Source organism: Aquila chrysaetos, chromosome 4, assembly GCF_900496995.4.
Source record: "Aquila chrysaetos chrysaetos chromosome 4, bAquChr1.4, whole genome shotgun sequence".
Classification (NCBI taxonomy): domain Eukaryota; kingdom Metazoa; phylum Chordata; class Aves; order Accipitriformes; family Accipitridae; genus Aquila; species Aquila chrysaetos.
The window spans coordinates 37,485,089-37,498,810 of NC_044007.1; the positions used below are offsets into that span (position 1 = coordinate 37,485,089).

A 13,722-nucleotide genomic window follows, 5' to 3' on the forward strand; every position below is an offset into this window, starting at 1 on the left:
GTGATTTATAGTTAGTTTCTTTATGAAGTAGTTATTAATTTGGATCCAAAACTGTAACATATATTTTGTAAGATTAATGAATATAATGAACTTATTAACAAAAGAAACTTATTAAAAATATAACATGATGATGTTTCTTTGGCAACCAAAGGGAATTTCAATCACAGATGAAGAGAAGGTTAAATTGGACTTATTGGACTTCCTTTTTTTTTTTTTCCTTTCAAATAATTTGCTTCCTTTCTGTAATTTAAAACATTACATCTACATCTAACATCTCTCTCTGATATCACTGTACTACTGAATTATAATTTCCCTAGAACAAATACATAACTCCAGGGAAGTTATAGCAACAGAGATCAGACAACAAAAGTCTTGAAAGCCCCCACATGCTTTAGGTTGCATTGAATGTTTTCTTGCACCTCTCCCTAGCAACCTCAACACCACACCAGTAACAGTACTCCAAGCTTTATAATCATTTGTCCTGACTTGCCTATAATATGGTGAGTTTACTTCATTCTTTGTTTTCAAACATACTGATCCAAATTCTGATCTCATGTACCTTGACTTACTGTCTCCACAATTTCTGCACTCTTTTATACTGGTGTAAAATCCAAAGCTTCTCCAGCACCTAAATACAAAGCCAGGAATTTCTGACCTATTCCATTTGTTCTACTAATGTCTTTTACAAAAATAAAAATGTTAAAACTGTGCCAGCAAAATTCTTAGTGTATTCACAGGTACGGAGACAAAAAGATGGCAGTTTTCCAGTATAGACTATGCTAGTTAATATTATGGTAAAATTATGTTAAATAAATATTACTAAACAATGTACAGGCAAAAGTACTCTTGCTGGTAAAATTCTCCATCTGCTTTAGCTACATACTCTAGCTTCCTAACAAAGATTAGATTTTAAAAGAAGTTTATACAAATTTCAGATCAATAAACTACAGAAGAAAAATGTCTTACATCTATGAGGGCAAACAACAGAGGATTGTGAATTCAGTGAGTAATGAGAGTGGCTGGCACCTCTCAAGTCTGAAGTAATGATGAGAAAGCTCTGCAGCATGTCACCTTGTTATATTAAAAAAAATCAGTGTCATAGCTTCTGTTTTCACCATAGACCAAAATACAGGAAGCTTCTGCATTGAAGAGAAATGAAGCATGAGGACTATTGGATTACCCTGCAGAACACTATCCAGGATGGCAGATGTTTCCAAAATTAAACTATAAGACTACATGAATAAATAGGGATATTTAACAAAATTTCTGAATAAAATGTAGGAATATAAACTTAGTGACATATTCAGCATGCTCCCCAACAGAGATTTATAATTCATTTAAATCCATTTCAAAGAAGTGCTGCAAGGCTCTCAGGCAGGAGTAATGTTGTTACTACCATCAATTCTATTTATGTGAGATATACAGCATTCATATTCTTTGAGTTTCACCCTGATCCAAGATACAGTTAATCTAAAATAACTCCATTTTCACTGATACTGTTCGGATCACAGTCTGTTTCTTACTTTTGCACTCACTTTCTTAAGGACACTAAGTGCATGCACACTGAAACACACCAAATTATTCAAAAATTCAGAAAAACTACAGTTAAAAATGGATTTTGGTTGAAGCCCATTCTCTTTCTGCAAATTAAAAGCATTATTTTCCAGTTAGTCTTGAAGATTTTTGTGGAAAGTTTCCATATCACCAATACATAATTCACAACCATAATGTTTTCAGCTGGTAAAACTAGAATATCCACTTGCTGAGCAAAACTTACACATTGACACAGCCTGCAACATAAGCTTTTCTGTGTGCTGTTTGCCTTTTCAAAATGTCTGAATGCAGGTCTTTGTGCATTTAAATAAGTACACTCTGCAGCTATTTCTGAGGAGAACCAAAAGTGGAAATATATTTCCCAGAGTAAGGAATCCATAAAGAGACTGAATTATCTAATCCTTTTACAAGATGGGGAATTAAGCTATTCTTATGGCAATCTTTTATCTGCTGCTGGCTTCAAACCATTATCTCACAGGAGAAAAATTACAGTCTTTGTCAGTCTTTTCAGGCTTAACACTCTTTCTTCCTCTGTGAACCATTTTTTCTAGGACTTGTGAAAGAGTTTTGTGTGTGTGTGTGTGCATGTGTGTCTTTAAGAGCTATATTAAACTGTTATCCAGAGCCTCAAATTATGACCAGCAAGCTTCCCCAAGCTCATGATCTCCTGACTTCCTCCCTATATCGTTTGCATCCAGAAGCAACTGCTATTGCTGATATACATCACAGTGTAGCACCAAACAGAAAGAATCTATAAACACTGCAGTAAAGAATTAGCTTGCAAAGCACACATCAAAGAGAGCAGGGGAAAGGAAGGGGAAAGGCTTGGGAAAGCACTTGTCTTTTTAAATTATTGAGGGGGTTAAATGTGTTTTGTAGGGGAAAAGACAGACATGTCTTGACAAGATCTAGAAATGAAGAACAGGATAAAATGGATGTTACCCTCTATTAAATTGAAAGACAGTAAAATAATTTTCAGGACTAGACAAAATAATATTAATTTCATTTTCAGATATGCTCCTATTGCTTTCATTATTACAAATCAACACTGGTACATGCAAAAGAACGAAAAAATCCTTTAAGTCTACTTTTCTTAGAATTTCTCAACAGCATTTTAAAATGTTTACAAGTGTACCAACCTCCTCACACCAATTCCATCTTTTTACAACCAGCCTGAGTTAAAAGAAAAATATAGCTACTGTTGAACAATAGTTCTTAGAAAAGATGTTCTAGTGACACATCATTAATTCACAGCATCTTTTACTGTATTCTTCCTTCATAACCAAAACCAGATACTAATTCCCTGCCAGTAAAGTTATAGTAGGGCTATCTCCAGATGAACTTGGCACACTAGGTGCCACATTTCCAAAACCAGTCCTATCATGAGAACAATACGTTAGTATGTATGTATAAGATGCAATTCACATGCAAATTTTATGTACCTAGTGCACACGTTTCAAGTATAAGTCTATTTTCACTAACATGCAAACATTTATCTTTCTTCAAACAGAGTTCTTCCACTTCTCTTATGCTGATTGACACTTATTTATGTCAAAACCAACAAGTCTACCCCACATGTGCAGCCTTTAAGGAAATACAATAGCTGTTATATCAGAGGGAAATGTTTCATCTGAAAATACTGTGTAATGCAAGGACACAGACACACACTGTTCCTTTTAAAGACATATATGCTTCATCTGAAAATACTGTTTTTTTCACAGCTTACATAATTTTTGATAACAGATGATGTTTTTATTATCATAGTATTTTGTGGAACTTCTGATAGGTCTGAAATTATTGCTTTATGGATTTATCAGTGGGAAAGTGTGGTAAAAAAGAGGGAGGAAAGAAGTCTGATCCTCCTGGGATTTCTGTCTGAGCAATTGATATAAATCTCCTGTCTTATATTGTTCCCTTCCCAAGACACAGTTAAGATTTTGAAAATAGAGAGACCTTGGCCATTCTGTGAAAGACACATTAACTGGGAGTTTGCCATAAAACCAATTAAGGTTTGGGATTAAAAATTATAATATCTTGTGCATTTTAGAGGTCAAACTTAGATCCATGAACTCAAAAAATAATTTGAAATCACACAGATATTCTCTATTTTGCATATAGTAAGATGTTCAACAGAAACGCGAGTCAGTGAAAGAAAAGGCAAGCCAGTGTGTTACTCTGACAACTTAGCAAATCAGCTTACTAACTCTTAAAAATTAATTTATGTTCTCTGTCTCTGATAACCACTAGGACCAGTAAAAACATTTTCTGAATTATTTTTTTCTTTAGTGTTTTCCTATTTTTTTGAAAGAACAAGACACCAAATTGGTACACCACTCCAGAAAAGGAAAGATAAAGTGGTTTATTTTAGCTGTATTTAACACTTACAAAATCAAGAGAAGACAATGAAGACACTATTGTGGTTATTTATGCATCAAAGCTGGGCAAATTAATCACTGCCCAGATTCAACTCAGCCAAAAAGCCAAATGAAAATTTTTTTACTAGGTTTTTTTGCCGCAACTTTTTCTTTCCTTGTAATTCTTTTCGTTTTTCTACCTTATAAGAAGTTCTAAGTAGCAAAAGGAAAAATATGGGTTTTCTCCACAATTTTCCAAAGAGAAAGGTTTTTTTAAAAAGTTATAAAGCACTACTATACAGAGTTTCATTTGCTTGTTTGCCACTCTTAAAAGGAAAAAGATGCAAATAAAACACTTTGTTTAGGACAAGGTCTGTGAAGCTAGCACAAACAAACATGCGGAAAATTCAGCTCTTTGAAACAAGAGGTCCAATAAAACTAAGGTTACAAAAAAGAAAATAAAGGAAAAAAAAAGAATGAAAAATAGTGACACGAGTCATCTGGAACGTTTAGTGCTTTCTCCTCTGTAAGAATAGCAGTACACAGACAGAAAGCTAATATGAAATGCAAGAGGGGAAAGAAAAAAATATGTATACATAATCAAAAAGTTTGGTAACATTTGAAGACATAAACTTCCTAACATTCTGTGCATGAACTCCAATCAGAGAATTTTTCCCCCAAAATGATTTCTGTGCCAACCACTTTAGTCTGGAAACATTTTTTTTCCCTTGGTACTTTGAAGTAATTTGTTCCCAGATTTCAGGAACATTAATAAACCAGAAGTTTCTGCCAGAAACTGAGTCACTAAGCTGGCCTTACCACTACTGGGCAGACATACAAAAACTATTCTTTATGCAAATACATGTACCAAACCACATGTACACCTGTATCCATTCCCCAGTATTACATCACAGTGTACGGAGCCAAACCAGGGATTATATGGAGGATTTGAGAGGTTATTCTTTCTGACACATCCATGTATTATTGATTAATTAGAAATATAAATTGTATGACATATCATCCTGTTTCCTACCTTTCTGCTGCATGATTAGACAGAAATTAGCTGTTTCCTTTAAAAGATTACATCTTTCAAAGGTATTTGCACACTGAAAAAGACTAAAAACTTGTATAAAATCCACAAATAAGAAAAATACAAATCCTAGGGGGTTCTTTGTTACACTTCTGTGTAAAAGGCTGCACTCTAGACAAATCAAAAACCATTTAAATGTACAAAAGGACAAATTTACCTAAAATTCACCATAGAGAATAAAGCTAGCAGGGAAAAAGGGGTCATAATGACTCAAAATCAAGCGGTCAATAAAAAACAGAAAAAATGGAACTTAGTCGGGAACATAATAAAAGATTCAGACGCAGGTGATCTGGATGCTCTGTACCTTCTGCTCTGATGGAATACTCACTATGCATTTATCTACACAGGTTTTGGGGGAATAGCAAAGAAAGCTAGGAGAAAGATGAATCAAAACTATGGGTCAGGTCTAAAGAGGAAATTTAATGTTAGGTTTTCCAAACAGATATATCATGTTATATCACGATTTTGATATCAGAATTTACAATTTATTCTCAATTCCCAATTTCTAGTCATATGCATTCCAGGATCCACCATTTGTAGGTTATTCCGTACAAAACATTTAATTAGGAAGGAAGATAAAGTCTATAAAGAAAAAAAGGAATTTAAAGACATCCTTTGAAGTCACATACACAGTGCTCTACTCCTAACTCTGTTAGGAACAGATAAATTTATACTCCCAGTGATCAGGTTCTCTTCTATCTAATTCCATCACCTCTTGGTTTATATTAACGCTGCAGTTAAAGGGATAATTATAGTTCATGTAAACATACCTGAACCACCTCTAAATTAGCATCTGCAGATGCTATCACCAAATAGTTTTGACAATTCATGTAGCAGCTAATGAATTTTTGCACAAGCAGAAATCTCCCTGCCAGATTTCAATGTAGGCATAGCCTTTTATCATTTCACCCAGACACCACATATTGTTACATATGCCCAGGGTAGGGGGAAAACAGTCCATGGAGTTTTAACATCTTATAGTCCTGCATGCATTTTCAAGGTACTACTCCCTTTAGTGAGTCACACCAAAATGGCTCAGCCTGGGAAAGACTCCACACTCAGACTTTAACAGCAGTCTGCTGAAAACAGAGCAGAAGCATCTACAGCGATGGCTTGGTCTAATTTGGCAGAACGTAAACCTAGACCACCTGTTAAAAACCACACCAGCAGCAAACTCTGCATCCTCCCTTCTTTCAGGATCTATGGCATCTATATGGCATGTCAGAGGTTGCCCCTCTTCTTCACCCTACCTGATCAGACTCTATCCCAATGTTGCATGGTGCAGCACCCATTCCCTGACACCTTCCCATCCCCAGCTGTGGAGTTAGTCTGGGATTACGTGCCTGGACAAGATAGGAGAACCCATCCTGTTTCAAAAGACAAGTCAGCCATCCCAATGGTTTCTGTGCAGGGAACACAATGACAATGAGAGCAGACTAGCCATAAACAATAAAGAAGTGATCTAGTGCACAGCTGAAGTTGAGGAAGCTCAGTAGGCTTCCTTCCTTCACCTGAGAAAATCTTCCAGGAGCCCGTCATCTTTAACTGCTTTTTAAATGTGGTCTTTTGTCAGTATTTATGATCTTCCTCACAGGGGTAATTAATTTCATTAATTTTTCTCTTTGTTGTCTGAAGTTTCAGTAGTGTTGTCTGTGGACAGTACATACAGTAACATGGCTTGTTTAACAGCAGTTTTTTCTCTATTTACAGTCATCAGCTTTTCTGCTTTTGATAGTTAAATGAGATCTACTTGTCAAACTTCAGACACTATTTTCTGCACAGCTCATTATCAATTTTTCCACCAAATGCTTCTTAATGACCTCAAGTCTCATTAGTATTGTTACAGCTTTGTGATACTCAGATAAAGCATCTCCATACAAACTCTTACTCTGTAAGAATCTAAAATGGTCAAAGCTAGATTAACACCAGAGAATTCCCCAACCAAACAATTAGTTCCTGTTCTTTTCTACAGAGAAACATCATGGCCAATTCAGACAACAGTTCCATTCTTTCCTCCATTATTCTGCAATTTATGACAAATTACATCCTTCAATTCTCTTGTCTCCTCCCACACACATTCATGGTCCTCATGGCTCTATGTCATGAAGATCTGCTTGAAGTCCAGTGGTCTATGTCAGAGAACCTACATGTGATTCTTAGATTTCACAAAATACCATACAGTTTATATGACTATGTCCCAAGTACACATGGAAATGGTGGAGACCACACTGTAGAAAACCAGACTTACTAAAATATTGCAAAAAATCCCAGATACTTAAAGAAAAGTTAATTGGTCTTGGTAAATAAGCAAGCTAACTTGAAGATTGTTTGGAGGACAAGACATCTTAAAGGAGTCAGATACAGATGATGAGCAGGGCAACAATGAAGATTACACAGGCAAGGCAAACTGACATGAGAATTTTTTAGTATTTTTTTCCAAACCAAGTTTTGGAGGATCTATAAATGGTAGTATGCAAAGAGCATCTCATTTATTCTACATTAGCAGCTCAAGCACACAAGTTACTACACTTGAACTATAATCCACATCCCAATGGTGATGGTTAGAAAACCCACATTTACTTTTTTAATGTACAGATGTACTTTGTTTACACCTATATATTTGATTCCTCTAATATGTTAAAAGGCCTTAGGACATTGTGCTTTTGCTCTAGCTAATCTTAAAATATTAACTAAAATATTGCATCTCAAACCTACATTTGTATGCGACTAGTGCTCCTTCCCAACATTCTTGTTCAGAAGCCTTCAAGCTTGTGGCACAGTATGTTTTCTATAATCCCATTTCTTTTTTAATCACATGCAACCCCTTTTTTGTATTCTATTGATGTTAAGAAGAATGAATGCAGCCCTTGCGCTATTAAAAACAAAAAGCTTCTTACTTCTAGGAATGCATTGGCAAGACTCCACAAGAACAAGATTTAACTTTTGAGCATGGCAGTGGGCATACAAGGCTAATGGGTGGTCCCTACAAAAAAACAAAAAAACAACAACATAAAAGAAAACCACCTAAAATTCATTCAATAGTACATTAATATTATCTTATACCTTATGCATGATTAAATTATTGCAAAATGCTCAGTGTGCAAGTCACAATACATGAGAAAACATGGAACTGTTGTTTGGCTTTTACAAATTGTCATTTACATCTTTATTTAACCCATACGAGTTTTGCTTATGTGCAAGGGTGTCTTATGATTCATCGGCCAAACCTGAAATTAATTTGTTTTGCCTGTATGTGAGAAAGGATTCATGAAATCATGTTATAGAATGAGTCAGTCTATTCTCTAAGTCAGTCACACTAGTTGTGCCCTTAGATGAAGAAGGAATTTTCATCATAATAATTTTGCTCAAATGATCTAAATCCAGATCAGTTGTACTAAAAGTGCCTTTGCTAATTTCTGGACTAAATAGCAAAAAGCAAACCTTCCAAATACAGGGGGTTTTGTAGCCTTTTTTTCTGTATCTATAAACCTTGTTTTGTTCCACCTTGCGAATGATGTCACCCCTTTATTTAGATGACTTAATATGCTGCTTAACTCGCACTGTACTCCAAGAGCAACTATGGGAATAACATTGTTCTGTAGCTACTTTCCCATTTGAAAACCCTCTTAAAGCTGTTATCCATCTGCATTTCGCTCATCGTGTGTGAAACATCTATACAGAAAACAGTAAGCTCTCTGTTTCTTACAGCTATATCCCAGTCTACTAACCAATTTATACTCCAGGAGAATTAACCCCTCCTTTTATTTCTCTTTTTCTCTCCCTGAGTTTTACTTTTTTTTTTGGGGGGGGGGGGGGTGTTTGGTTGGTTGGGGGGGGATTATTTTGGGTTTTTTAATCATAAGCTGTAAAAACTAACTTGGTGTGACAGCTTGAAAGAATCCCCCATCCCCCATCTTCACCTCCTAGAAGTCTGGGTGAGGAACTTTACCTTTTATTAAAATTACTGACCTGGGATGTGATAACTCTATCTATCTATTATTTGAAGATGATTGGTGAAATTATCAGCATTGAAGGTTAGATACCAGTTTCTAAAAAAAAAAAAAAAAAACCAAAAACCAACAAAAAACCTTAAAAGGTTGGGGGTTTTATTCTAGTTTAAATTCTGTCCATTCTCAGTCTCATTTCTTATGATTCATGAAAAAGCTCTTACTTTTAGCTAAGAGACTTAAGGCAAGGGAGAATGTTTTGCCAAATGCAGTGCCTCAACAGCATTGCAGGTTTTCCCCACAATATAAACTGGATTTAATTTGCCTTGTAACAAAGTAGATTTTTATGTCTAACTATAGTCACTCCCATTTGGCATTTTTTTTGTAAGATCTTCCTCTGACACTGTGTTAAGTACTCCATCAGAAATAGAATAGGGGAGTTCAAAGGGAAGAACTATTACTGTGCAGAGTAACATCTTAGTGACTGTCCCAGAAAACCAGCTACACGGGACATTTAATACTAGCTTGAACTAAATGCCAGTTACTAGCAAAGGAATAAGGCTGTACTGACAGAGAAAGAGGGAAGCAGAAGCTGCTAGTATTTTCCTCCTATTACTACATTATAGAGTTTGGGTCCTGGTTTTCTCATATATTTGAGTGGTACAAAGGGAAGGAGCTAAACTGGAGTTAAATGAAGTCCAATGACAAATATGTCAGCATGGGGGAAACGGTTTAGTCCATTCCTCTCACAAGTCACTGTACTCCCATGCTTAGCCCATTTGTAGGAAGCTATAGAAGCCACAGAAGAGATAAGACATATCGCTGCACTGTACCCTACTGCAGGTGCCCTCAGTGGGCATGCAGAATTAAAGCAGCACTCCTCTCAGGCTAAAGTAACCTACACATAGCCATAGACCTGTTCTCTCTAATTCTCAAATAACGAGGGAGTTCTAATGATGTAGGGCAAGAAAATGTAATCCTAGTAGCAGAAGGGTCTAAAACTTACACACAATTTTAATGAAGAAGTAGGGTAGAACTTTGATAAGACTATTTGTCCTTTCCAAGTGAGACCCAAAAATTTAAGCCAAATTACATTAAAGCTAGTACTGAGGAACTCCTTCAATTGTTTAAATAAATCCCTCTCAGAAAAGCCCCAACATCTCCGAGGAAGTGAGAAGCCTTCTGGAGGAGGCATCATAGAAGGTAAATTGACTGGAGAGTAATCAGAGCAGAGCATTTTAAAAAAAAAAATACAGCAAGGTGAAAGAACTAGATTATGCAAATGCAAGAGTAAAATTAAACTTTTCATCTGAGCCAAGAAGCATGTTTCCTAACATTTGGAACTCCGCCAATCAAATTTCAAGTAAAAAGTCATATTCCTCCTACAGACAGCTAAAATACCTTCAGCACACCTGATTTGGTAATCTGATTTGACAAGCCCTATTATCTGCAGAACACCTACTGCCATTAATAGCTCCATTCATTTGAAATCACTTTATACAATCAAAAAAAATGGGTAAAATTAAGAGGAAAGACACCTCTTTAATTGTAAACAAAAGTATGCATAACAACAACTTACACTGACTTGTTTTTCAACTGTATTCAAATGTGCCTACAATCAAATCCCATTGTATTTCTATCTAAACTGTACAGCACACAAGACTACTTAGAGAATATGAAAAAAAATCATTTCTAAAATAAATAAATATACTAGTAGGTTCTGTATTATGACCTTACAATAAATACTAGGCTTTGTCATACCAATGGAGATAAATGCCAACACTGAGAAACTTTCATAGAGATTACTCAGGCTGTGATTTTATAGCACGGTATTTTCAATGGCTGTATCACCAAGTAACAGAAAATTGAATTGCTCTTGGAATCAAACAGGAAAAACACCTATCTTTGTGTCCTTCAAGCCACTTGCTTCATGCAACTCTCTCTACCCACTACTTCAGCTGCTACAAGAAGGCACTGGACAAATCTGCTGTGGAGGTATCAAAAGAGAGAGCTAACTGCACTAATAACTCTCTCTTGAAGTAAGAGTGGAAAATTGTCCTCAGACTCAGTAAGAAGGAAGGAACGCTTCAAAAGAATAGACTTCATCATCTTGAAGAATAAATGCTAGTTTCATCACTACTGAATACAACAGCAATACCTATTTCTTTCTTTTGACTTCCCTTGCTACTGATGAGATGCTATATTTTTTTGATTCCTCCAAAGTTTAAAGAAACTCCTAAACTGCAACAAGAGTGAAAAGAACCACAGTCAAGTAGGTATCATGCAGTTGCTCGCTGACTTCATTAAACAGGGTAGGGAATGAAATTAAGGTGTATAGGCGAAATAAAGCACTGCTTTGCATTCTCTGATAAGTGAAGTGACAAAAGGGCATTTTATGAGTTCTTTCTCTCACAAATCATATTTTAGACTGCAGAGTCATATACTACAGCTAGTTAAAGGACAATAGCAATAGCCAAGGTTGCTAGGTTTGGCTCAAGATCTGAGCCCTTTGTTCCCTGGTGTGCAGGATTGAGAGAATATATAGTATCTTGGCACCTGCTGTTAGCGGCTACTTTAGGGAATTTAAAATTTAATTAACTTTCATAGTAATCCATACAAGATTTTATGTAAATTCAAAAAGACCATGTAGAAAACGTAACATTTCTATTTTTCCTTACCTTTCTACTTGTTAATTCATGGACAACCGATGCCAGTTGAAAAAAGGTGCCACACTTTCATGTAGCTAGTTGTTCGGAAACATTTTACAACATAAGCAATTTGTTTCCAGTGAATTGGGAAGAATCCCATGACTAGTGTGTTTGCTCTTTTCTTAAAGCATAAGGCCACACTGCTGACAGCGAAATTCTCTAGAATTACAAGGCTGTCCAGTCACTTCTGCTCTGACAGTACTGTGAGCTGAAGTTCCCTGAGGCTCCACAACCCTGCTAAGGAGATGCTATTGCACGAGCGATTTGGTATGCCTGTAGATATGCCCCCAGAGCATCACAAACTGTTTTGAAGCCCCTCTTCCTACATAAGTGCCTTTTAAAACTAGTAATTTACAAGCAAAATGGGAAAAAAGTAGAAACGTAGGGTGGCATATGGCCAAACTTTTGACTTAATTTCACCACAGGTTGCTTTTTATTTACAAGCGGCTAATCCCCTCTCAAACTACACAATAGAGCAGCCATTGGCAAAGGCAGGCAGATAAAATTGGCATGCCTCTGTATTGTTCTTGCTAATCTGAACCATTAACAGAAGGGTGAGAAGGCTAGTTTTGTCATTTAAACAGGCTTAAATCCTTTCTCCAAATGAGCTTTTGTCTACATAGAAGAATGCATCTAGGAAATTTAAGGGGTTTCTGTTAGTGTTGCATTCTCAAGTTGACTTGGCTACAGGAATAGCAACCTGTTTATTTGGCCCTCATACTGTAAATGCAAGAATTATTTCCAGCTGTCAAAACAAAAAGGGGTTCAACTCGATTAAATTGTTTCTCAGAGGTGAAACAGGATGAGATTATAAAGTGCTAAGAAGCAACTATTTGAAATCCTGAACTGCACCTGTGCAACTAAATCTCCATTTATACAGGTGCTTTTCAAATTGGATTTGAACCTTTAAATTCCCTGATTCATCCCCTGAAAAACCACAGAAGCTCAAATAACTAATGAAATTCAGAGACAAAAAGGCTTAAAATACTTTCAAGCTGTGAAGTAAGGCCTAAGACTAACTATGTTCTTTGATTCATTGTTGATGTGACATATCAAGCATAAACATAAGTTGCACAACCCAAATGCCAGAGGTCATAGGGTAGCCAGTAGCTCAGTAATTATTTTTTCTTTAGCACAGGAGAGGTCATCACCTGGCCCATAAACACAACACAGAGCTGAAAACCTGGGGAAAAGAATGTATTGGTTAGCATGATCTGGTTTTGGTTTGCTTTTTACCTGGCACATCTTGCACAGATATTCAATGTGACCTTTGCTTGAGGCTCAGACGTATGAGCACTTCGAGTCTGATTGAATTTGCTCCCAGAAGACATCACACTTGTTACTCCTTCCATTCTTAGATCATCAAGATCCTCTGCAACAAGACAGAATGACTGGATGAACACACGATTAAATTTTGTAGCAATAAAGGTGCTTCACCTGTAGAATCAATAAAGAATAGAACAACTCAAAAATCAGGATGAAAACACACACAGTTACTTGTATAATAATAGGAAAAAACATTTGAGAGGATTTTTATTTATATATATTATCACCCTATTACAAGGGGTTCCTTGAAAAATATTCAGTATCATTTCCACTTCAAACAGTGCTGCATATTTTTTCAATCTTTATTTCTCTGATTCATTTATAAAAAGCTTGTCATCAAGAGATGCTGTCCAATAGCTCCATTTGACATAGGGCATATCAAACAGAAAATCCATTTTTTGAGTGTATGCTCCTCCTCTGATTTTTTTCATCATCTATTCACTTACCGATGAAAAAATATTCCTAAAATAAAAGTGCTCTGTTAGACCCAGAAAATGTGAAATGAATACAATAGATCACATTGAAAGAGACCATGATGTGCATACTTACACCCACCATATTGCTGTAATATTTGGGCAACTCCTAATAACAACAACTGGATTTTCTACTACTGTAAAATCATTCCCATTTTGCAGGAAGACAGCTGGGGGTCTCAGAGAATTTTTTGCCCAAGACCACACTGGAATAGGGTAGCTCAGTTAGACTGTAAATGAATTTTCTTGGTTTACTGTCAGGACATTCTT

At 36.0% G+C, this 13,722-nt stretch overlaps 1 protein-coding gene across 3 annotated transcripts in view; it reads right to left on the minus strand.

Annotated features, from left to right (window-relative positions):
- The window catches only part of C4H8orf34 (chromosome 4 C8orf34 homolog), a 179,996-nt gene that overhangs the window by 47,629 nt on the left and 118,645 nt on the right, over positions 1-13,722 (minus strand). For all 3 annotated transcript variants that reach the window (XM_030011511.2, XM_030011510.2, XM_030011509.2), the window contains exon 8: positions 12,890-13,025. In XM_030011511.2, coding sequence (XP_029867371.1) covers positions 12,890-13,025 — 136 coding nt within the window. The remainder of the gene's footprint in view (positions 1-12,889; positions 13,026-13,722) is intronic.